This window comes from Bombus huntii, chromosome 10 (genome assembly GCF_024542735.1).
Source record: "Bombus huntii isolate Logan2020A chromosome 10, iyBomHunt1.1, whole genome shotgun sequence".
Classification (NCBI taxonomy): domain Eukaryota; kingdom Metazoa; phylum Arthropoda; class Insecta; order Hymenoptera; family Apidae; genus Bombus; species Bombus huntii.
In genome coordinates, this window is record NC_066247.1 from 7,168,032 (window position 1) to 7,194,116 (window position 26,085).

A 26,085-nucleotide genomic window follows, 5' to 3' on the forward strand; every position below is an offset into this window, starting at 1 on the left:
ATATCACATGCTCCATCAGAACCGAACCACACATCGACTTCTATCACGCCATCGGGGGTTTATTTCGCTTGTCTCGTCTTCTTTTTTACGATGATCTTTGCGCGGCGACCACCGTTTTCGAATTTTGGCCAAAAATTGAGAAAGAGACGTTTTCGTCGAACACGATTCCTATACACCGACACGTATAAATTTGATGAAATTTGGCATCCATCGCGATTTGATTAAAGGAAAATCTAAAAAGAGGGCTCGGGCGTATTTCAGTAACGATCGAATAAAGATCTACAGATTTGGAGCGGAGTGCTGTAACGTGACACGTGGATTTTTTGAAACTCGAAATCGATCGAACGCTGGTTTAGCTAAGGAAGATACGAGAAGAGAGTTTGGAGAGATCTTTTAATAATCGCGGAACAGCGGATATGTATATTGGAGTTGCAGATATGAAGAATCTTCTTTGTTTTTGGAATAGGGACTTAGACGAATGTAAAATATGGACCTGTGATGGAAGACAAAATTACGACAGTTTGATTTCGTGACTCAAATGTCGGGATCTTTGATCTTCGTTCTTCCTTTCCTATTGATCAAGGAAGATTAATTTCTAGATTCTTATGGAAATTATATTTCTTTTATTTCTCTAGATCGTTTTTTGCCTCTTTTTAGATCACCCTCGCGTTTTCGACATGATAGCGTTAACAAGTGACATTAACGTTAACGTATCGCGAGATCTCTTAAGTAATAGTGAATATCACGCTTAATCTGTAACGTTACTTAAAAATACTAACAATACCGAATGCTTAATATATGATAGGATTATTTAAAAAATTGAACAGTAATACTGATCTGTACACAGTCAAATTGTACGCCTTCTTCTCTTTCTTCAATTTTTCAGGGAACACTTCACGGTACAAGTACGAATGAGAGAAACGGTTTAGACAACGAAGATTTTTATTCGACAAGCGATTGCATGATAGAAGTCGTGATGGCCAAACACATTTCACATGTCTCACGAAATAATCGAAAAATACAGACAACAAAGAAACGAACGATACAGGAATAGAAAAAAGAAGCGGAATTGGTCCAAAAAGATACAAGGGCGGCCTAGAGCCGTTTAGTCGCACTTAGGAAGCACTTTTACATGAATTTTAAACAATGAATACCGTCAGCTTGAGCATATTTCTCGCCACCTTCGTCTATCTACGTTACTATACAAATAACAAGAGCGGAACAACAGTTTGCTCGAAAGGGGAGGGGGGATGTGTAAAAGAATTAGGCTTGCGCATCAAGACTAAAGAAAAAGAACAGGGCTGTGATAGAAGGGAGGATGATGGTGTGTGTTCGAGAACAAAACAATTTGTCCTTATCGACTAAGAAAAAAAGAATGAAACAAAATGTAAAAAAGTATCGCATCTCGCAAAATCATTCGCAGACACGATGCACCTTGACAATGGCTCGCCAAAATAGGCGCGATTGCTGGCAGAAGAATGGAAAATTAGGCACTATGAAAATGCAGATAATACGCCTAAGAAGCTCAGCCATTATATCAAACAACGATTCGTTTCCATTGCACCTAAGCGTATTTAAAATCGAGTCTTGAGACTCTCGTTAACGATTAATCTGAGCAAACGTTTGATAATAAAAATCTTGTAAAAGAAAGAAAGAAGGAGAGAGAAAAAAAAGTATCGATCGTAAAAGGAAAGATATTTGTCAGAGATTTCTCTGTATATTCTTCTCCTTCCAAGAACGATTTCATCACAGTTAGATGCAGTGGAGTGGTTGATCAATATTTGGAAAAAATATTCGCTAAAAGACAGCAATTACGATCGCTGGATGGATTTCTCTAAGCGAGACTTACGACAAAAAGAGAGGCGCATGACACCGTGCATACAGGATACAAAAAGATACGAAAGAGAGAGATTGACTTAAAAAAAAAAGAGAAAAAAATAGAAATACGAATATACGCATAAAAATTACGCATTATGCTCGATGAGCGACAGTGACGGAATCGAGGGACGTTCCTCGTTCTCTCTCCCTTCTCGATCTCCCTTTGAATCGCTTTTGTTGAAAAAATATCAACGATTTCAAACTATCATACACAGAGCGTTCGAAAGAGTAAAAAACGCGATGTCTAAAAAGATATTAAAAGACAATTGGCACGTTCTCAATAAAAATTATTTGGCAGAGGTGTAATGTATGTATGTATGTGTAAACCGTAATCAATTAATTAATTGTTATATCGTCAGATTCGTCGCGTAGAAAGGCAGTCACTAAATTCGCGAATAATTCATTCTCGTGAAATTTCGTATTCCAAACGAAATTGCACGTTCTCTTTATCGTTTCATCTGACCCCTTTTTTTTTCTTTTGATCCCTTTCTTCCTTTGCACACGACGAAAGGTAAACTGAGATCAGCGGGTTCCATTAGAAGCGACATTAATTAATCACGGCCTCCCCGATCGATGTACCGCAGCCCATCGTAACGCATCGCTTACGTAGTTTATATGTATAGAATACTTTATGGTTAATCGAAACCATTCTTTATTCTCTTCGTATAATATTGACGAGTTAATTGTAGGATTGTCTCGATAATTTACTGTTCTCGATGCTCGTGCGTTGTCCAGAACTCATTTCTCTTCCACAATAATTTGTAATCTTCCTTTTATTTCCTATTTATTTGAAATTTATCGAGCTTTTTTCGTTAATATTTCCTTCCAACGCACGCGACAACGAAACACCCCGTGATTCATTTAATTTGTTTAATCACGCTCAACAGCAGCGACTGTTAGTTCAGTTCGTTATAACGCAATAATAATAATGTACATATATAATATCGTTTTCTCTGGTTGTATTCCTATCCTAAAGGAGTTCTCCCAAGGCCTGTGTACTCTTGTATGCATATCGTTTTAGAACTCTTTTCCTTCTATTCACGACGAACAACGTGCGGCTTAACAATGTCACGCTTTGAGATCTTGCTCCATTTTCTCACTCTTTTTATGCAATATTTTTTTGGCGGATTTTCGTAAAGAGTCTCGGTCGCGTGAACATCATCGTTATTAATTAAATAGAATCTGTGATTAGGATCAAATCTCGTAACATTTGGCGTTTCTCTTTCTCTCGGAAAAGAATCTCTTTCCCGAGTTATAAATATATAATATGTATATGTATATATATATTTCTTTTTCTTCTTTCTTCTTTATATAGATACGTATATTCGTTAACTAAGTTTCTATTATAATGTGAAAAATCTTGTATCTGTTGAAGACGATATATCGGTCAGAATTATCACAAGAGAGTCGATAAGTCTGCATCCTAAGGTTTGCAGTTAGCCTAACAAGAGTTCAAACTAATTTGTGTCGTGTATAATAATAATATATGTATATATTTCTTGCAACATTTTTCTTTAACTAACGTGAGCGATTTCCTTCGAACAAATTACGTTCCTTCAAATTCGTTGAATTTTTATATCGTCATTCTAATTTTATTATAGTGCGGTTTCCTTTTCGCTAATTATCTTAATTCCATGCTTGGTCAGGATCATCTTTACAGTTTCGTTATCCCTGACTTTAGGCTTCTCTATCCAGTTTATGTCATCTTGCGTCTCGTCCTCCCTTCCTAAACTTTCCACCAGAGAATCCAAATTATCCGTGGACGAATCCACGTATCGAACATTGTCCGCCGATCTCTGCAACGATTTACACCTTCTGGAGCTTCTAGAAGCGCGTATGTTATCCGCTGAGCCGATCAGCTTGCTGTTCTTAGGCCTCAGAACTTTGTCATTGTTTCTGGAAGATGTTCTGGCTGATTGAAGATTATCCACCGAGGAATAACGTCTCTTATCTTGAGAAACGTTGACAGGATCCTCGGCTGGATTTTTTCTAAATAACGATCCCTTGCGATTCATGCGCCTGGAATTACTAGACAGGATAGCCAACTCGTCTTTAGGAATAAAATATTTATCGCGCGATTTCTTTTTAATAACAGCCGAATCGGAGATATTGAAAGACTTGGAAAATTGTATTTCGCTTATTTGATCGCTAAACTTTCGATCGTCCAACGACTCTGGTCCGCTCTGAAACCCACAGTTCTCGATCTCGAAGCTGTCATCGTCCAGAGACGGATTAGTCGCGATACTGTCGCCGATTCTGGAACTGTTTTTAGGAAGACTTCTCGAGGAAGACTCGAACGCCCGACTATGAGTCAAATCTCTTGGATCCCTGGTAGAGTACGATCTTGGCTCCTGGTCGGGGTTGAAAGTGGCAGAGATCTCGTTGCAGATCTCACAAACCTCGCATAGCTGATCGCAGTCGGTCGTGGAGGAAATGAATTTCCGATCCAAGGTGTCAGTCGACTCCTGCAGATTCCAAGAACTACAAATATCGCATTCCGTAGAATCTTCGTCGACGATGGAACTGCAATTGGAACGCAGGATTATTTCTTCCGTTCCCATTATCTCTTCCGTCCTTAAAGACAACTCGTTCACGTAGCAGCAGGCAGAGCAGAATTCGTCGGTTTGCATGTCTAGTTCGTTCGCCGTGATCAGCTGAGACGTACTGTCCGCTTTGGAAGGATCTTCGTAACACACTTCCTGGATCTTCTTAATGGACTCGCAGCTCTTCGATTTCTTCGAGAACGTTTCCTCAGTCTTCGATCTCCTTCTAGAAATCGTCCTCGAATCGTTCGTGGCGATCACCGAATCGAGACTTCCTTTTAATGATGCGTCATATCGTTTCACTTTTTTGGTTCTCTCATCGCTGATCATGGACTCGTGAATCTTCGATCGAGATTTGCTCTCTCTTTTAGGGCTCTTTGATCTCGACGAAGAAGCATTCGAGACAGTCTTATAGAACGTTTCTTCCGATTGCGTGCCCGAGTCGACGCTCTTTTCTATTGCTTCGCTCTCTTTCACTCTTTTCTCGTCACTTTCATTATGTATTCTCATCTGACCGTTCTTTGTCTTCCTGGGACTCTTGCGCGCGTTCACCACTGACTTCACATACTTACCATCTATCTCTAGGCTTACGTCCCTCTTCGAGGACTTGTCATCTAAGGCCAACGAGTCATCGGAGGCTTCTCTCACGATCTCCGTTCCATCATCGACTATCTCTTGTATCTTTACGGTGCTCTCTTCGCTAATGGACGACGGAACAGGCGACTGCACCAAAAGACTCAATTTATCGATACTTCCATCCGACTCGCCTTTGTATATCGTAATCTCGCCTTTACCCTGTACCCCGTTCTCTTCAACAATCAACGTCGTACCTTCCTTGTCGAAAGGATTATGAATCATCGCGCTAACTAACACTAACACCTGCGTGTTTGAGCATCGAACGCTATCGTTAGGAAAGCCGTCCTGATCGCAAACCTCGTCGCTTCTCTTTGGATCAGGGTATTGTTTTTTGCGCGATAGACTTTCCTGCTGACTCTCTATAGAGTCGTTCGATCGTTGTTTACCTAACCAAGAATCTTTATGCTTGTCTTGAACTTCGTCTTCGACCGTGTCGTCCAAGCCGTACCGCGTGAGCCTGTAGTCCTCTTTGTCCACGCTAAAGTCCGATAAGGCGCCTTCGTGGCGTCCTCCACCACTGTCCATAGCGGACATCGTCGAGGACGAGACAGTCGAAGATGAAATCGACGATCTAGCTTCGCGATTCATGACCCTACTTCCTCCTGATTCTACATCAATGACGTCATACTGGACTCGAAGTCTGTTACTAGTCTCTGACGATTTAGCTACGCTATTTTTCGCCTCGATTGACGGCTTCGTATTAAGTTTGACGAGATTCTCGCGTTTCGACGAGGTGGCGACACCCGGAGACACCTCTTCCAATTGACTCGATCGGGGCTGTACCCTGACCACCTTCCTAACCTTCCTATCATCGTCAACGAAACCTACCTCGTCGAGGATCTGCGACTCGCCGGTTTCGGTGGCGATGATCTGTTTCGCGAGACCTGGATACGCGGCCTTCGCGGTCGTTATATGTTTGGCGTTGCCGTTCTCGGCAACGAGAGCGCTAATGAATTTCTCGCGCGCCTCCTCGAGGCCACCGCAGCTGGCGTGACGGGAGGCCACGCAAGCCATGTTTGTTGCGTTCTGGATATTCTTACGCAGAACGGTATCAGGCACATCGATGGATATAATTTCGATCGGACTCGGGGAGTCCATGGTAACGTCGCTAGGCGACGGCGTGAGAAAGGTGCTTTGATACTTGGAATCAATGGTCAAGTAATTATTCGCATTGGGCGAGGTCAGTTCCAACTTACTTCAGTGTCCAAGTAGATTGGCAGCGTGAAAAACAAGACACTATTTTTTATATGGTCTTCGTTAACTTAATGCTTGGTAGAAGTCCGATTCAGGGAAAAGTTGTTCCACTAATTTTTTGTATCGAACTACATCTTGACAATGAGATATTTATGTCACATTTATGTAAATTCGTTATTTAATTTTCTTGTTTAATTATGTTCTGAATGGTAAAGGGAATTGAATGAAGCAAGGAAAATTACCTTTATCCGTGAATCGATACTTTCCCCACCGTTAGCAAATTGAATACAATTTAAATTAAATAAAAAAAAAATGCAGTTGCTAAAATTTATTTGTAATTACAGTCGAGTTACTAGGAAATAGATCTGATTAGATTTACATAATAAATAAAAAATTCTTAGACTAGACTAATATATTGCTGCATATTGTTTATACGAGATGTGTTAACCCTTTTAACACTCAATAAGTTCTTTTCAGAATTGTTTGGCACCTGTTGCTTTATGAGTATTTATCGAATAAACAATTCGAAAAATTTATAAAAATACAGTATTTTTAGTGTTGAAATATTTTTATCGACTAGATCTAATATCTAATTCTAAGTTACATTATATCGTCCATGTATGTTTAGTAATCATATGTATCTTGTGAAAAATACATTATTACATTTTTTTATAAAATAAATCTATATACTACCAATTATTTTTTTAACATTCTTTATATTATGAATAAAATATTTTAAAAACTACTTTGTAGAAAACAAAAATTCCATATATCCTTTCTTATTCAATATTCAAATATTTATATATTTAAAAACCAATATATTGATTATTATAATCCATCTTATGTTATGCATTCATGTTATTGAGTAATAACAGGGTTAGATTTTAATTATAAAATATACAACTGTGTATGTGTATGACTGTACAAAAACTTTACAACATCTTAGATCAACCAATTCTGTATGTTCTAAACTCACCAACTATGAGGAATATGAATGCTATAAAAATATATTCTTTTCGTACAAAATACATAAAAATAAATTTCTGTTTAAATCTACTGGAAGACATACTATTAAGTTCCCACTAGTTAAGTGAACTATTGTTTCAGTGAAATTATGTTTAAACTCACATTGTCGATGTTGTTGACTTTGCATCATAAATTCCTTGCTTATAGACATAATCAATCACAGAATCTTGTACGAGATACCTGACACTCTCACCTCGTTTCAATGCTCTCCTTATTCTAGTTGAGCTAACTTCATTTGGAATCCATTCAGTTACTATATATATATTGTGCTGTATAGAAATTAATTATAAGAATACTAGGTTGATGTAAAAGATATATAACAATTGTTGATAAGACAATTACCATATACTTGGAAAGAATATCTGAATCATATATGAACTTATTTGGATTAGAACCTTCCCTTGTAATAACTACCAGACCATATTCTCCAACAATTGCATCGATCTGCAAATATAAAATTATAAAAACTTTCTTTAATTATCAAAACATTATAAATAGCAAAATAAGATAAATAAAAGTGTTACTTACGTCTTCTTCAGCCCAAAGATCATAAGTTCCAAAACTTTCTAATAGATCAGCACCGCACAATAATTTAATTTGAATTGGAGTGTGATCAGAACTATTTTTTACATTTTCTGGAATCCATTCCAGATCCTCCGTTGATACATTATGTTTAACATTAGTCCAGTCAAATACCACAGAGTTCAACAAATTTTGATGGTACTGTAAACTTAGTCTAGTCTTTGTCCAACCATTCTGTCTAGTTTCCCAAGTACTAAGTCGAATCCATTCGCTGTTTTGTAAAGCTAATCTTAGCATAGCACATCTGTGCGTTGCGTTTGCCAGTTCTTTCTTAGCATATGCATCATGTACAGGAGATATAACACCGCCAATCACAATATGCGTTCCCATTCTGTGAAGATGATCTCTGGCAATTTCTGTAAATTCCCAATAAAAGGTTACTACATTATCAAAAGAAAATCACATTTAATATTTCAATTGTGAAACAATTTCTACGAAAGATAGAATTGTATGAATAATTTGAACTTGTTTATTAATACAAAATTTTATTTGCAAATCTGATTAAAACTTCATATCCTAAATAATTCTTATTTGTGAACGTTGACAACACCAATTCGGATTGTTTACACAGTGTTATCTTAACAATGTTCTGATTCGTTCAAATAATCAACAAATCTTAAATGTCGTAAAATTCGTCTACTATATTGTACACGAATTGAAGAATTTTGTGTTTATATGAAGGCTCGATATTGATTATAAGGAATGACATATATGTACCAAACATTCTTAAATGCATATTGGTTGGAGGGTTATAACTGCCACACGACATAAGAATAACACGCGTTGGTGCCATTTTTTCTTCTTTTGTCTCGCAGCATGTGATGACAGCACGTTTACTTGACTGCTGGAACTCTCTTCTTGTAATTTTATATAACCAGGACACGGAACATTTAGATTGAATAATAGTACGAGATAAATCGTTACACGAGACACCGTAACATCCAACCACACTGTACGGACTGCACACTGACTGATGTTTCAGCCATATTTGAGACGGTGCTACTACAGGAGTCAATTGAGATATTATTTTCAACATGATCGTCTTAAATAATCTTTAAAATTTGTCAACTTTTACATATTGCATAATCTTTATATTTTATCAGTTTTTATATAAGCCAGCAACTACTGTAGTCAATGAGGAGATTTCGAAACGATAGTCAATTATTAATTTGATGCACGTCGAAATATCACCCTGTCTTTTCAAGAGGCTCTTCGAAACGATCTACTGTATTGACTTAATAGAGTAAATAATTTGTATCGATATCCTAATTTATCTATATCAAGATGTTTATCAATCTATTTATTACTTAAAGAAACCAACACAAACAGACTTTAGGCATATAGAAAGTTTTAAATCTACGAAAATTATATGTAAGTATTAGTAATAAATAACTTTAGAAGATTAAATAATTTTTCTATATAGAAATAATAGACCTAAAATAATTTATTGGGCTATTGGAATGTTTGATGCTAACAAGAATTGTGCTAATATAGTGTAAAAACAATAATTACTTAATAATGCAAATGATATTGAATGTTTAATTTTCAATTACGTGTTCCTAAATCATTATACATATTTAAACATACATAGGTTATAAAATGGTATCGTAAATTTTATATCATAAACGTGGAGAGCTTTTTAACATATAATTATTATGTATTGAGTATTGTATTAATTTCAATATCTTTCTCCTTCCCTAATATTGTCATGCGTAACCAATACTGATTAACAATTAAATTAATAACATAGGAGCATATCATGTGTAATAGTTTGTCTTTTCTATCTAATTAATAATTCTTGCTGATATTATATTTTATTAATAATTTGTAACATATTATATGAGTTTTACAATATATTATGAATATAATACATTTCTTAACTTCTATTTATTGAGGAATTACCTTTATTTGATTCAAGTATTCAGTAAAATATATGGCGCGAGAACATTTCGAAGGCGCCAAAGTACAATCGATATTATCGATGTCTGCGATACATTGGAGGGACAGCTTCAGAATGATCAAAGAATTGAATGTGCGATTCACCGTATCGTCAGAAAACTTTTGAGTACGTATTTTTACCTTTTTTTTTGCATGTTATATGAAAGTAATAGCATTTTTATTGTTAATACATTGTTACTTTATTATCCGTTCATAACGAAATGTAACATAAATGTGGACTATTTCTTTCTTTATTTGAAATCAATATGTTAACCGCGTAATAAATTCACTAAAACTTAAAATCTTATAGAGTTGACTTTTTGAATTCTGGAACATTCTAATTGTATTAAATTTCCTAACAGATTCCTTGTGTGATATATGTACATCGTTCAACTCAGACTATTATGAATGTATCTTCAGCATGAGTCAGCAACGTCAGTAATATTAGCGGCAGAAAGGTGTTCTTGATTATTCTGCGATAGGTGAGTCGTAAATTTTCCACGCCAAGAAATTACGGCTTGGCAAAGTTGGCTATGGGATTGAATAATTGTAAAACGCTTTCTAAACAAAATATCTACGAGACAATATCAATCTTTGAAGAATTGTTCGATAATTTTTTTTCTTAGCAACAAAATAATATAAAAACATATTATAATATATAGGACATACACCAACAGTCCATAAAATATGCAGAAAGACCATAATACTATTCTGATAGTCGAATTGAACTCCTTGTTCGGTTGCCGTTCTCTGCTCTTTTCCCGTGGTGTCTGAATATGAATTGCAAAATAAGATAAACGCAAATATCGAATAGAAATATTTTGATATAATCGATGAAGTTTATTGTTAAAGTATATAATTTCCCATATTATATACGATAATGATAGTAATCGTGGCTATACCACTGACTATATGTTCTCGGTTGACCTATTCTACTTTGACGAAGTGACGGAAATCATGGGAAGGATAGGTACACGTCCCTTGTATACCCCTTCCACTGATGGATTTAGTAGTAGAGGATGCGTTAAGCGAGACACTGTTTACTTATTCTCATTCTGTCAACTACCCAGAATAGTTTTTTATTTTATGTGCTTTTCAGCGAAATCATATTTTTTAAAATTTTCATTTATATTATTGTTACGTGGGATTTATTTCAAAGAGTATTTCCATTTAAATTCTAAAATACCAAAATATCAACGCGTGGATATTGTAGCTGCACAAAATTGAAAATTTACTTCATTTAAAATAATTAGTGAATTAATTGAGGACATAATTTCACTGTTATTGGGAAACTAAAGTCCTTACCTTCTAACTTTTTATATATGCAAATGTATTAGTACAATGTGAGAAGCTATATTGGTATTATCATTTAAAATAGGAAAATTCTTGTCTTCTTTAGTATACTAAAACGTCCATGGACTAAACAGGATTCTAATTGAAGAAACATGTAAGTTTAACTATCGTTACAGGTCTTCAAATTTCGCTCTTTTCATCCACAAAGATCTATTTTCTTCAATTTTCCCTTCAAAAATCAAGCAAGCAACTTCTACATAGACTCGACCACTCTACTGGCCAATCTCCTTTCCACTTACAACCTTTTACCAAACATCATTTTTCACATTTTCAGAAATCAAGTCCGTGAACTCTCAAGGATACATGTAATCCAACAAATGCAACCTTCTTTCATCAAGATCCAATTCACTCTTCCGTTGTATCTTCATCTTCGCCTACACACTTTCGACCAGGTAGACTCGTCCTTGGCGGAAGGGTGGTATCGGCCATGCGGAAACGAGCCACGTGTCGTTAAGCAGCGCGTGCTCGTGATACATGGTTCCGCGAAACTCGGTCGCCCGGAGACCGAGGCTCGAAGGGCGTAGGTTGGCCGGATTTCGCTTGGAGGGTCCGATTGTACTCGGTGTCTCGTAATTAGTGGGGTGCGTAGCAACGCGTGCTTCACCGTCATTACGTCACAAACCTCGATACAGACATGGATCACGATTCCTTTGCGAGACACGTTGTGTGCTCGAGCTCGGTATAATGACGTCACTTCGTTCATTTTGCCCGGATCTTCTCTTCCATTCTGTTGATTCGGTCCGACGTCGAGCTCTCACACCTTCGAACTCGATTCGTTCTGCCAGACCTTATTACGTGCCGTGTCCTCACGGACTTTGCCTCGCAACTCGGAACACCAAAGTATGCATGTTTCCTTGAGATTGAAGCCGGGGATGAACCCTCGTTTTTGTCAGGAATTTCTCGTGGATTTTCTCTGCTCGTCTCTTGGATTGCATTCCCTTCGAGGTGGAATTTGAATGAAACGAATATCGCTGCTAAGTTTGTTTCGGTTTCCAGGTGATTTTGATGTTTCCAAAGAAATATATAAGGACTTGGTGATACGCAGTTCATTGCTGATAGTTTCTAATTTTGGAGAATTTGATAGGAATTATTGACAGGAATGAAATGGAATTTATTTGGGGATTGCGTCAAATGCTAAATATTAAACTTAAAGCGAAGGACACTTAAGATGAAATTACAAAAACTTACTCTAATCAAATGTATTTCATTCTATCTCTTATAGGAGATTTTATATAAGTAGTATATGTAATATATTATTTCAATGTGTTTTCTAGGAAGATTATTTTTTAATTTAGTGCTATTGAATATTTGAAATCAAACAACGATTATTATACGAACATAAGAGGTTTCATACTGTTTCACAAGTTTCTTGCCAGTAATAGTTGTTTCAGATATGTACTGTTTCTTTGAATACAGAGAGTATGCACATCATATCTCGTTGGAGATTATTTTATGTTTTAAAATCGGAGACTGCTTTTATTCGGCAATTAAATGCTTTAATTTTCTTATCTTATCATACGGAATTCTATGATTATATTTTTTAAATCTCACAGAAACATATGATTCCTGAATCGCCTGCTTATCTTAATGAGTATTATTATCATCTATCTAGATCCAACAATTTTGTCAAATTTGAGGAAATAGAAGTATTATGATAACGTATCTCTTTTATAATCTTTTCTATGTATGTAAATATAATTATAATAAAATTTTAATGCATTTCTGCTACCTTGATAAAACAGTACATAAATTAGTTTATTTACTTTTCTCAATGATGCGATTATGTAACTGCTATAGATTACTTTACTGTTCGGTCTTTCATGAATTAAACAACCGAATATTACAAAACGCAAACACGTTTCCGCGGCAAAACGAAGCTATACATACGCTTAAGCCCGGATACACGCAACCACTTTCGGATAATTCAATAATCCAGCGTATTGGCAGGATAACAGGTCCGTGCGTGTTATCGTATCGGCGCTGCAACTTGATTACGTCTCATAATAAATTGAAACCCTCATTTCTAGGAAAGAAAGAGCGACGGTATCTGTAATTTTTGCCCACAAGTAAGAAATCAATACTCTGATACGGTTATAAATCCACAAGATGGCGACAGAACGCGCGTATCGTGTTTGATCTTTCGCGCTCGAAAGAGGACAGGGTGGCCGAAGAGGTAAATCGTTTCGAAGAACAAATAAAAACGCGAGATCGTCGCGCACGCCGATAGATAGCTTATCTTCGATGCCGTAAAAGATCCAGGAATGTAACGCGGCACGGATTCAATTTTACCACAAACGGCCGCGATTCCGTGAAATTACCGTCCCGAATTCGAAAGAGCGGAACTCAATCGCGTAAGAAAAAAAAAAGTTCGTTGAATTGAATTTCGAACTGGAAATTAACCCTGTAAAACGGCGAAGAAAATAAAGAAAAAATTCTTGTTCTCACCTTTTGTTCCTGTAATTTAAGATTGGCTAATTTAGGACAGGTCAGTGGGAAAATGAAACGTACTCGCGGATCTTAATAATACACAAATTTTATTTTATTCATTTTTTTTTTCTTCCCGCAGAATCGAGGAAATCATTTGTTGAGAGAACAAAACCACTGCAATACGAATAGCAGTTACAAGTAAATATGTACAATAATATAAGTGGTTGCCTTTCTTTCTTTATTTTTTTTTTTTTTTGTGTTTTTGCTTTATCATCGGTTTCCTGTTTTCTCTGTTTTGTGGTTTATTACTCCTACTTTCGCACTGTTAATGATAATTGATAATGATAATCAATTAATTAATTAAGAATAATAATGATAATAATTATAAGAATCGTACTGAATCATCATACATCCACCCGGTAAATAGAGGTTCAATCGTAGGCATACCAATCGACCATTATCGAATCATGACAATATTGACAAATTGACAGAATGTGCCTTTTTTAAGCTAGCTTCGCATTCCACCCGTTCACTCTCCCTCTTTCTCTCTCTCTCTCTCTCTCTCTCTCTCTCTCTGTCATTCTTTCTCTCTCTCCCTAATTCACCCCTATTTCTCCTCAGTACAACTTCTCCATTTATTATCTCTCTTATATCACCCGCTTTTCGTTACTGTTCTGCTAATTCCCTTTCCTGCTTCGTTACACGTTAATTTCGTCCAGCTCGCATTTCAGTTCGTGCGTAATTTTTCGACATACACCCCGCAACACGCAGCAAAATCTTACACTCTCTCTCCTACTCGCATTCTCTCTCACTCTACGTAAATGTTTCTCCTGATATTTCATAGTGTATCTTTCGTATGCTTTCTAACTCCCCGCCCAATCTCTTTCTCAACCGCTACTTCGTCCTTTCTTCGTCGCTTCTATCATCCTCTGTTTATCCTCAACGTTCGCGCGACGCAATCAAAAATTTCGACGTTCGCTACGATTCCGCCTCTCCACGCCCCTTCTTCGTCGGCTCTCTCATTTTTTCTTTCGTCAGTTCCCTAAGATTAAGTCCACTAAGCATCCCCTACCATTGATTAAATGCTCGTCGCGACGAGAGAGGGCCGAACGTGGCTTTTCCCGAGGACCGTGCTCTTCCACCATCGTTTACTCGCTTTTCGTCTCCCTATAAACGTTCCACTGTTCCCCTGCTCTCTTCCCTCAACCCTTTTGTCCGTTCCTCTTGCACACGCACGCACGCGCCACATCTCCCTCTCATTCTTTCGTTCGATCCGCACCGCACCTTTCCACGAAAATTCTCGTCGATCTCTCGCGTGGGCTATATCCTCTTCCGTTCAACCTCCCGCGCACCTGTCCTTTGCCCGTGTTTCTCTCTCCCCCCTGTACCCACCCCTGTACACCCCTGTTTCTCCCAGCGCTCAAGCCGTTTCGTCGGTTTAAATCCCCTTCGTGTGCTCACCCTCTCGAGGATCGTCCTTGCCTGGTCTACGCGGCTCTCGTCGCCTCCTTTCCTCCCTGTGCCCGTCGCACCCCCCCCGTTTTCCTTTGCTCCCCTTGCCTGGCCAGAGAGACGTTTTTTGTTCGTGGCAGTTTTACGTGGCTCAACAACGACCGAGAAAAGGACCGCACTTTTCGTCTGAAGGAGTATCGCCACGCGGCAATTGCGCGATTGCAACGTCGGCACCGTGAAACCTACGCTTTTACCATCCACTCTCTTTCCCTCGTTTCCGGTTACCCTGTGTGCTCGTATCATCGTTTCCTCGTCAGCGTCGAAGTTTCTCGTGACGAGCTCCGGCTCGAATTCAAAGTACCTGCGTTGTCGGTTCGTTCGCGTCACCAAGCGAGCAGACCAAGTGTACCGGCACGTTAGAACCGTTTCTTGCCTCGTTAGAGTATTCAGAAACGACGCTGTCGATATGGCTGGTTACTCTTTGGTGACAAAGGTCGCTCTTAGGTTACCTTGTTCGCGTGTATTGAGAGAGATCTTTGGGATCTCTGGTTGTCAAGAACTATGTTCGAGTTTGGGATATACGTATATATTAAGATCTTGGAAATTTCGAGCTGAAAGGAACCGATGATTATTCTAAACGAAGGGGTTCGATCGTTCGACGTAAGGAAAAATCGACGTTACGCGAGTGCATGGACGATCCTCGAGTTACAAATCAGGTCGATGTACAGACATCACCACAGGGTCGAGCGCAACAGGAGACAACACTCACGCTCTCTCCTTCACTCCGTTATTCTTCGTGTATTTTTTTTTTCCTTTATTCGAAATGTCTTTTGTTGTTTTTTGTCTGTTTCATTGTAACATTTTTTTACTTTTTTGGTATCTTGTTTTCTCTGAAAAAGAAATGCCCATTTCGCACATAACGAACACGTTAACGGCGACGTGTGTTGGGTCATTAAAAAGGTTCTGGTCTCGATCCCCTTTTTTCATTTTTTGTTCTTTTTCGTTTATCCCTCCTCTGTCATCGTTACTCTTCCTTCCGCCGACGATCTCCGTCGTATTTTCGATTTTCTTGTTTTTTATTTTTTTGTCGTTAAATAGTAATCATCTAAACAATGAAAGCGGCAAAACGTCTCGAGGAAAAAGGTGTCCCTGAGCGCGACGGAGGGAGACGACGACGACACAATGCTTCTTTGGGAGGGAGAAAAAAAGACCGTTCGTCGCCCTTCGTCGTCTTCGTCCCTTTTACGCCCACGATTATTTAGTCGCACCTGCACAGGACTGCGTGACACGTCCAGCGTACAAGTACAAAGGATTAACTACAATACGCTCGATGATTCCGGTTATGATGATTTCTTTCGTTATTTCTTTTTTTCTATTTTTTCGCAGCTTGTTACTTGTTTCGTATCCTATCGTTCATTTTCGTTCTTACTCTTCTTTTTGTTTAATTTCGTTTCTGGTTCTTTCTTTTATCTTTTATCCATTAGCTTTGTTTATTTATTGGTCGGGAGTAATTATAATTATATCGTACGCAAACATGAGATATCTCTGGACGGGTCGGATCTGTCCTGTGCAGATATTCGTAAAAAGAGGGACGCTCTTCTCAAAAAGTTGCATCATTTGTGAAATCGCATCAACTAAGTTCCTATGTTCTTTAAATCCTTATTACAAGTACGGTAGTAATAATAGTAGAAGTAATAGCAGCAGCAGCAGTAGTAGTAGTAGTAGTAGTAGTAGTAGTAGTAGTAGCAGTAGTAGTGTAGTAGTAGTAGAGTAGTAGTAGAGTAGTAGTAGTAGTAGTAGTAGCAGAGTAGTAGTAGTAGTAGTAGTAGTAGTAGTAGTAGTAGTAGTAGTAGTAGTAGTAGTAGTAGTAGTAGTAGTAGTAGTAGTAGTAGTAGTAGTAGTAGTAGTAGTAGTAGTAGTAGTAGTAGTAGTAGTAGTAGTAGTAGTAGTAGTAGTAGTAGTAGTAGTAGTAGTAGTAGTAGTAGTAGTAGTAGTAGTAGTAGTAGTAGTAGTAGTAGTAGTAGTAGTAGTAGAGTAGTAGTAGTAGTAGTAGTAGTAGAGTAGTAGTAGTAGTAGTAGTAGTAGTAGTAGTATTAATAGTAGGTTTTTCTTCACTTTTTTTTATTCGTTTTTATGTTTAAGCATTTTTTTATCCTTTAGTTTTTCTGGTTCTGATAATCTAATAGACATCTAAAAATAACACCCATTTTTTTCATTATTATTTCATATTTGTATTTTTCCTCCTTATCTCATCTCTTTTTTTATTTTTATTCTTAGTTATCGATCAAGTATTACTTAAAGATTCCTTAAACGTTAGATTGAGGGCCGCGCAACACGTACAGTGAGCTCAAGCGTTTCGCGATTTAATTCGCTGATTTCCTTCTTTTTTTAGGAGGGGAGAGGGGAGGCGGGGCGTGTGTGTGTGTGTGTATATGTATGTGTTTATGCGAGAAAAGATCACCCAGTCACCTCGATGATTTTCGTTCGATCCTCATCTTCATCGATCCCGGATTAATCGATCGATCGTGTCAGGTGTCACGTGTACGAAATTTCGTACGATCCGATTAAATCGTATGACACGTGTCGCTAATTATTTATAACGCACGAATCCGGCAAGAATTCGAACGAATCGCTCGAAACGACACCGAGGTGAGATCGAATAAAAGTTCGCGACACCCTTGAGCTCAGAATGAACCGCAGCTTTTGCATATCGTCGTTTGAATTATACATCTTACATATATTTCTAGCGGCTGGAGTAACAAGTTTGTTGCATTATTTCTTGTCGTTCGTTTCGTCAGTTCAATACTGCATCAATTCATATTGCTGCTGTTGTGATCTGTGCCCAAACCGTCATTCGCGATAAACCATTCACGCTAATTACGCTACGCTCCACCGCCCTAACTTTGTCTCTATATCCCTTTCATAGCAATCTACGTTCCTCACATACGCGCCTGAGGCAATTCTTCCTATACGTTGGTGCATCGATCTTTCTTGTTACGACCTCCCGCCCCCTCGTTCCAACCGCCAACCCTCTCTTGAAAACTCGAAAATTTCCTCCACCATCTCTGTTCTTTCTCTCTTTGCCCTTTCTCCCTCTAGCATTGATCCTCCCCGGTTTCTCTGCTTCCCGTATTTCCCCTCTCTCGTGTTAATTTTAATATCACATTTTCTTGGGAACAGACTGGCCCGATATATCTTTGAAACAGAATCTGGTGATCGCTGGCTATTTCAATCAATGTTCTGCTTTTTCTTCGTTTTCTTATCTTCCTTCTTTTGGTGCCAGGCGTTCGACGTTGTAACGATCGAAATTAGATGGCGAACAGTTGACTGCAAGCTTCATAGATTTGTTAATTTGCAAATTCATGGTACGTAATATTTAACGCTAACTTTGGTGGAATTATTGAAGAACGAGGAATATAGTTCGGAAAATAATTATAAAGCTGAAGCTCAAGGATGATTTAGAAACACGCGAGCGTCACGTTCAGTTATCAGGAAATCAACATCGATGAAACATCGTCGACACATTGTCGGTTATGCCCATTTCGTGATTCTTGTCTTTCTTGGTTTTTCTCTGATTTTCATCGATTTTGACGGGTAAAAATAAATCACAATACATCGGGCGAGTACGTCCCAGTTTAATATATAGAATACATACATCTTTATCTCGCTACAAGGTACTACGAACCCAGATCAAAAAACGATAAGATCCATCGTTTTTCTTCATTTTTTTTTCTTTTTTGTGTTTTTTATTTTGTTTTCTTATTTATTTCATGTGTATGTGTGTTTCTTCGTAAGAGATATTTTACGGCACGTACAACGACTGGATGGCAACGACGAAACGAAAATAAAAGTTCACGAACGCGTGGAAAGACTGTGAGAAAAAATAAGTGGAAAAGAGTATAATTAGAGAAGGAAACAAAAAAAAAAGAAAGAAAGAAATAAAATAAAAAGAGAAAAGAAAAAAAGGGCTATAACTTTCACGAAGGAGCGTTCATCAACGATCTACACGTTGAAGAGACATTCACCGTTTAATAATCACTTAATGAAACTTCTTACTTTGTGAAATCGTTAATTTATTTTTTATTTGTTCTTTATCCCACTCATCAACTTTCTCCAAATAGGTTTTTCTTTTTTGTTAGTTTTGTAGTCTTTTTATGTAATTTATGCTCCTTCTTTCTTAATTTTCCTCTTTTTTTTGTATTTTCCTCTTTTCCCACTTTTTATATCTTTCTTCTTGGTGTTTATCGTTTTACCCTTTTGGTTCACATCTTTCTAAAAGGACATCCTTTCTCTTTTTCTTTCTTTCATCTTTTCTTTTTCCTATCCCTCCCTCCGTTTGTATTAGTTTTCCCATCGTTTACCAAAAACAAAAAAAAAAGAAAAGGAAAAAGATACATCTAAACTCGTCGGTCGTGAATCGAAGGTTACCCTAATCATACTCTCTGTCGAAAATCAACGGCGTTTAGTTCTCTTCTCTCTCATTTCTCCGTTCTGTTTCTTATTGTTCGTACCTTTCTTGACAACTTCACGAACGACAGCCAACGAACAAGACATATTAAACGAGAATGAAACAGATATAAACGAAAATGAACGCAAGCAATTACCAACGAGGTAATAGAAACAATTGGATATGTCTCCCTATTATTGATCGAGCGATGCGTCGCGATTCGATCGTCACGAACACGATCATCGATAAAGCAACGTGATCACATTAGAAATTTCAGCTTGAATCCTGCTCACGATACGATATTTAAAAGAAAAGGGAACGATAAAAATTGAGCTGCAAACTTATTCGCAACATCTACAAAAGAAAAAATTATATTTCTTAAAATTTCAATAAACAGAGTAAATTCTAATATATTAAAAGATCAAGTATTGCCGGAAGTTTGACTATTTCTCGATAAAAGTTCGAAAGGAAGATGCATCGCGAAGAAGGCATTTTCGTGAGATTTCCCAATGAAGTAGAAACGATCTGGATGCGTCGATCGCCTAAACTTTCCAAGAGGACATCCGAGGACCTTTCCAACCTGATCGTTTCTCTTCCTCGCTTCCTTTTTTCCCATCTTGCTGGTCGATCTCGAGTCCTACCGTTTTATATTTGATGTGTATACACGGCCGCGGTAAATCTTCTGCAACAACCAATATGATTGCGTTTCAGCTATAGAATAAGGTCGATTGTTGATACAACAACGACTGTACGGGAGTATCATTTATGTTTAATATTAAAAAGTCGCGGCTTGCCTTGCTGAAAATATTTCATTCGGCTTGGTCGCTTTCCTGGTAGGATTCGAGACTTCGACCATGATCTCTGCTCTTATCTTGCTCGTTTTTCTCCATTCCTTCGCATTGTACAAAGTTCGATCCCCGAAAGTACCTTTCTTTTCTTCCAGTTGACTGTCGTTCGCGTTTTAAAAACTGTTTCCGCCTCTTCCTCCACTGACAATCCAATTCGATCGACACGAATTTTCGTCTTCGTCGTCTCTGTTTAATTTTTACATCGACATTTCCACCTTAAAATGTACGATTACGCTCATCGAAGTATCGTCAGATTGTTTGTTTCGCATGTAAAAAATCCGAGGGCACTCTCCGCGAGAAAACGCGCGTTCTCCAGATTCGGTTTGTTTTACCCCACCCCGAGATCCTATTCTCGCGAAAGGTTATACCGCGTAATCTCTCTTTTTTTTTTTAATCTTTTTATTCTTCATTTTTTTCTGCTATTTTCTTACAAACTAACCGCCGTTTAAAACCGTTTTGTGTTTTGCTTTTTTTCGTTTTTTTCTTTTTTTTCTTTATTTCTTCGTTTCTTTTTAAATCAGAGATCACTCGTTTACGTTTGGTAATCAGTCTATCTGGTCTGCGTAAACCTAGCCAGAAAACTCGACTCGAACAACTGCTGCCTCGCTGTTTTCGATCCAGGGGCCGTGGATCGATTTTTTGTATCAACCTGTCGCGAGTAATTCAAAAGTCTAATATAATCTTCTAATTCCCTTCGTTTCCAATTTTGACACCGAACGATCTACGGTCCAGTTCCGATAGCTCGTACGACCATCGATGAACAATCTTTTGGATTAGAATTTCGCCGCTATGCCAATTAAGATATCCATAAAACGATCGTTGCTGAGATCCAGCGTGCCCCTTGTCAAGAAACACGAGAAACGGTGGAACACGAGCCGTTGATCGTCGTCGGTTATCCTTTCTCCACGAAGTTTCACTCGAGCCGCAAAGTGAAAACTTCGAGTTATAATTAGACGATCGATTTTTCTTCATCAAAGCGATCCCTGTCGCGTAACAGGCTTACGCATCGATCGATCCCGTTCCCCGGACCTCTTTGGACCCTTGTACGACCTTATTTTCTTCCAAAATCTTCTCCGCTACGACGTTCATCCTAATTAGTTTTCTCTTCCATCGTTCTCTCACGCACACCAGAAACATTGTTCCCTGTTTTATACCTGACACTCGGGACCCTTCTTCGTCTCCTATTTTCGCGTCTTGCTCTTTCCCTTACCGTTTCTTCTCCACTCCTGACCCTAAAGAAACGCCGATTCCGTGGCTCTGGATGGAAACAACAACGCGTGATCGCTCAACAACAACAGGTAGTGTGCCGGTTCAAGCCTCGAACAACCAACGAGGGACTTAACAGGAATTTGTACTCTTTGAATGCGTGTGTTACAACGAAACGATGTTTAAATGTTTACTTATCACGTAATAAAGATTACACGAACCGTCTCCACCATCAAAGGTGACTCACTCCCCTTAATTATACAAGAATCGTTACGTTACGATTCACGTATACGTGGTACTTCTTTATTTTTCTCACTTTTTTTCTCTTCTTTTTTTCAGGTTATTTTAATTCTTTTTTTTTTTTTAATTAACTCTCGTGAGGATCCTCTGTGTACGCGTATGTAATGAGTGCTCACATGTGTCCGTGTATGTGTGTACGTGTGTGTATGCATATGCGTGTTCTTACTTTAGAAGTGTGTACGCTTTTACTTCGATCTCGTTTCCTTTCTTTTCTTCGTGTTTTCCTCCCTCTCTGTATCTATCCATCCCTGCCGACTCGTTATTTCGTATAGGTCATACACTCGCGTGTATCCTTCGAAAGGTGGAAGGTCTTTCGGTTTCGTTAATTAACCGTAGGATTCCCGAAGAAATTTGTCGACAGGCTTGTGATTCAGTCTCCCCTGTTTTGGAACGATAATAGTCCCATCCGTGCTTCCTAACTTCGTTTCATCCCTGATTTTACTAATTCGATGTACAATCTTCCATAGCAGCTGCTGCTACCTCCACCTTTCTTCCCCTTTTTGCCCTTTTTCACGTTTGTAGACATCCTACTCATTCCTCTCTTCAAACACTTCTGCATCTTCTCCATTTTATTTTTTTATATTTTTTTTCAAGCATTTTGTTTCTTATTTGGTACGCGCGATCACGCAGACTGTACAACGCGACGGAAATGAAGGCTCTTCTTCCGCAGAGGAGTACACCAAAGGCGCTCCTAGTTTAATAACGATCGTCAAAAGGCAGACGATCGAGGATCGTCGTGGAACCGACACGTGAAAACGTTGCTTCTCGCTGTTCGCGCTGCCTATCGTTCGTGTGCTTCCCTCGCGAACGTTCCTTGTTCCTTTTCTTCCTCCGCTTCTTTCATCCCTTTCTTTCCATTGTTTCCAAAGGGTAGGCATACACTCGAATGGAGTTGCTTTTATGAAGAGTAGAGTCGACGACGCGTGTTCCACGACGCCATCGTCGAAGCGCGAACAAAGAAGCGTGGCGCCTCTCCTCCCGTCGGAAGCGAAAACAACAAACTCGCAAAATCAAATCGCCCACCCTGGACGAGCCTTCCGCGATCGGAAGCGGACAGCGGCAGCGATAAAAATCATACATCTCGGAAAAGATAGAGCGGCGAATATTCTCTGTCCTACCCGGTCAGTTTCAAATGCATCGTGCGTGTTTGCAGTTACTTGGACGCGTCCTCGAGACCCATCACGAAGGTATTGCTCAATTTTACACATTGAATTATACGAAAAGAGACCCGAGACGAGGGTCGATCGACGAAGCTTCTAAAAGATGGTGGTGGAAGCGCTGTTTCGCGCCAGCGCGCGCATATTATTAGAATTTCCACGAGTTTCGTCTAACCCCGATCGATCAGTGGCAGCGACCGGTCACTCGTCGATCTCTCGCGCCTGATCGATCGTCGTTCTCCGATCGACATCACCCGATTCTTTAAAAAACGCCGTTTCCTCCGTGATGGTTCCGTGTCGAGAAAGAAACGCTCGAAATTCGCTTCTTACTTTCTCCACCGTGCTCTCCGCTCGATAAATTTAGTCTCCCTTAAAAATATGTACAATACTCGATCCACAATTTACACGTGACGTTCGATTGCTTTACGCTCGTTTCTCGCGTTTCTTTCTCTCGTTTCATTATTTATCGCGAGGCACGCGAATTACATACGTCTCCTTACATACGTGGTTACATCCGTCATTGATCTCTTCTTTCGCGATAATCAGTTTCTAATTGAACCTAAGTTCTATCGTAATTCGCCAAAGTGCGACGCGTCCCTGTTCCTTCTGCCCCTATTCTTCGATCTTCTACATTCGTGTCTAGCGATCCTTCAACTTGTTGTTCGAAGTCGTTTTTCTCACTCCTTCCTTCTTCTTCCACGCTTCGTTCTTCTCTCGCAGAGACCACCCGCGTCAGCTAGAAGTCTGTACGTATGTACACGCGCGTACACACCGCTGATGTCGCCTCTTGAACGCCCGTTGCTTGGGCGTCGCGGTGCGCGTCTCGCGACCCTACGAGAGTGCACCAAAGGGGTTGGTGCGTAAGTGCGTGTACGCGAGTTGATATTTCGCACGCCGTCGATCTTCGCACGCTTGGATGGCTTCTTCCTTCGTTCTTCTCTCTTCTTCCATTTCTTCAAGTTTTTCCGCCGCTTCCACCCCGACTCTCCCCCTCTCCTCCCCTGTCGTGTTCACGTGCGTTTCTCTTCTTTCCCTCCTGTTCCTCTCTCCCTCGCCCTCTTTTCCATCGCTTCTTCCTCTTCCTCTGCTCTCCTCTGCTCTTTTGCGCCCTCAAATGCTCTCCCTCCACGTTCTTCCGCCGCCACCGCGCCACCTCTTTGTCTGCAAATAGCCCAGAGGTACGGACGTGAGAATTTTGTTTATCGAGGATCTCCGAGCTGCTTTTTCACCACCCTCTTTTTCTACGCGTTTCGCTCCCTCTCAAACCTCGCGATGTTAGTTCTGGTGGCGGGTTACGATTGTGAAAAAAAAAGCGAGAGATTTACATTCTGACAGGTTTTCGGTAAATATTTCGCGAGAAACCGAGAACAACCGTTCTTTTTTCGTTCGCGGTGAAATTCAATTCACGCTTGACGGGTGCGTGATAACGTAGGTGAAGATACATCACGATGTAACATAAGAGGGATTTATTCTGTGTAACTATAGCGACAGGCAGCGTTCGCGGAACAATTTACAGTTTATTATATTCACGTACTTGACTTTTAAACTGCGTGATATTTTGCTTAAAGACGATTCTCGTTTCTATCACCAAATATTAACAAATGAATAATACAGTTCAGTTCACGAATATTCAAAGATTTCTTGCAGCTAACAATATTTTCCATAGTTAGATTGTGTTTCTAGAAGAGAAGGCAGAGATTTTATCTTTTCATTTTCAACCCTTTGCATTCTCGAAAGCCACGGTAGCGATAACGCTTCCTCATAGAACTTGTTATTCTGAAATTTGTTGCACGTTGGAAACACGAAGTGGAAAAATGTTCTTACGAAGTTATATTTTTAAATCAAGTTTTCTGTGAACTGTTCTGAGCGTATGATTCAGAGTGGAGAAATTTCGTGAAAAAGTGTTGCAAGCCAGCAAAGAAATTTTCTAAATGCAAAGGGCTGAATATAAATGTTAAAGTTATATTTGAAAGAATACGGTATGAAGTAACTTCAATTCGCGGAATGAAAAACTCTTCAAAGAACGGAATGAAAATTGCAGATTAAAACAGCTGTCAGTATTACCCCTTTCTCTTTCGTTATTTTTAATCGTTGTTTTCAGTACAGGCCCATTTAACGGAAATATTATTCTCTTCCCTGAATCTTAAAGTATTTCAGAACAACACCGGCAGGAAAATTAAATTCGCAACATCGCTTAAAGCCACGTGTTTCCACCAGTAATAAACTCGATTTCTTTTTCAAACATTTCCTTTTCGCGGCATTGTATTCCGAAAAAAAAACGAAATATTCAAGGAAATGATTCAAGGAGCAGCATGATATTTTTTATTACATCGTGATGTATCTTTACTTTATTTTATCTTTACACTGCTCGACACGACGCGTGTTGCCTCGGATATTGCACATTTTTTCTCCCCCTTTTTTCACTCTTTTTTTACCCGCTAGTTTATCGTAAGATATGGCTACGATAATTACGAATACGCTATGGGAAAATGGCGTTAGGCAAGCATGCAAACTATGTACTTTTTTCTTTTTCGAGCAGTTAATTTTCCGCCTGCGTTTGATTATCTCCCTTTCATTTTATCGTATGTATACTACAATTTTTTCTCTCCTGTATTTTATGTAGGAAACATTATTTTTTTTTCTTATTTGAACCGTTGCACGATTGCTATTCAATAATAAATAATTATTAGCACGAATATACAGCGTGTTCCATTCCATTTAATATTAGTTTGTTTTCTTTCTTCTACGACTGCTAAAAGGACACAGTAGCTTTGGCAAAATTAACGTAGGCTTTTATTGAGATTAAATTTTGTTTCAGAGCTGATTGTTACAGTGTTAACCGGATAAATTATAGAATAAATTATCTTATCTTTAGGTCTGTTATTTTCGTTTACGTACCTATACAGAATATGTCTATGAAAGATAGACAAAGTACTCGTCATCTCTTAAATCAGAAACTTGTTAAGAGCAATTATACTCGTTACAGATTATAGTCAAATGGTCCAAAATATCCGATTGATCTTTCAAATATTGCACGGACCACGCTGCATATTATTTCGTAGAATGATTAATCAAGATATTGAATTTCAATCAAAAAA

At 38.7% G+C, this 26,085-nt stretch overlaps 2 protein-coding genes and 1 long non-coding RNA gene across 19 annotated transcripts in view; 1 reads left to right on the top strand and 2 right to left on the bottom strand.

The window, feature by feature from the left end:
* The window catches only part of LOC126869904 (nicotinamide/nicotinic acid mononucleotide adenylyltransferase 1), a 29,976-nt gene extending 21,066 nt beyond the window's left edge, over positions 1–8,910 (bottom strand). For 5 of the 8 annotated variants that reach the window (XR_007691047.1, XM_050627053.1, XM_050627056.1 and 2 more), the window contains exons 1-4: positions 8,577–8,910; positions 7,806–8,215; positions 7,620–7,721; positions 7,380–7,546 (exon numbers count right to left, since the gene is read on the bottom strand). Coding sequence is in view for 7 of the 8 variants with exons in the window: in XM_050627053.1 (XP_050483010.1) it covers positions 7,380–7,546; positions 7,620–7,721; positions 7,806–8,215; positions 8,577–8,895 (998 nt within the window). In the remaining variant the exon portion in view is untranslated. The other 3 variants (XM_050627051.1, XM_050627052.1, XM_050627050.1) reach the window with 3 other exon arrangements.
* A 1,540-nt stretch (positions 8,911–10,450) lies between these two features.
* Positions 10,451–18,994, top strand: LOC126869946 (uncharacterized). 3 transcript variants are annotated; one of them, XR_007691051.1, is made up of 2 exons: positions 10,451–16,777; positions 17,009–18,994. It is a non-coding gene; the product is annotated as an uncharacterized LOC126869946 (long non-coding RNA). The 3 variants fall into 3 exon arrangements; XR_007691050.1 differs by having other exon boundaries at positions 10,451–16,771; XR_007691052.1 differs by having other exon boundaries at positions 10,451–16,771; positions 17,012–18,994.
* The window catches only part of LOC126869938 (max dimerization protein 1-like), a 231,172-nt gene continuing 221,921 nt past the window's right edge, over positions 16,835–26,085 (bottom strand). For all 8 annotated transcript variants that reach the window (XM_050627172.1, XM_050627178.1, XM_050627177.1 and 5 more), the window contains exon 8: positions 16,835–24,148. The gene's annotated coding sequence lies outside the window, so the exon portion shown is untranslated. The remainder of the gene's footprint in view (positions 24,149–26,085) is intronic.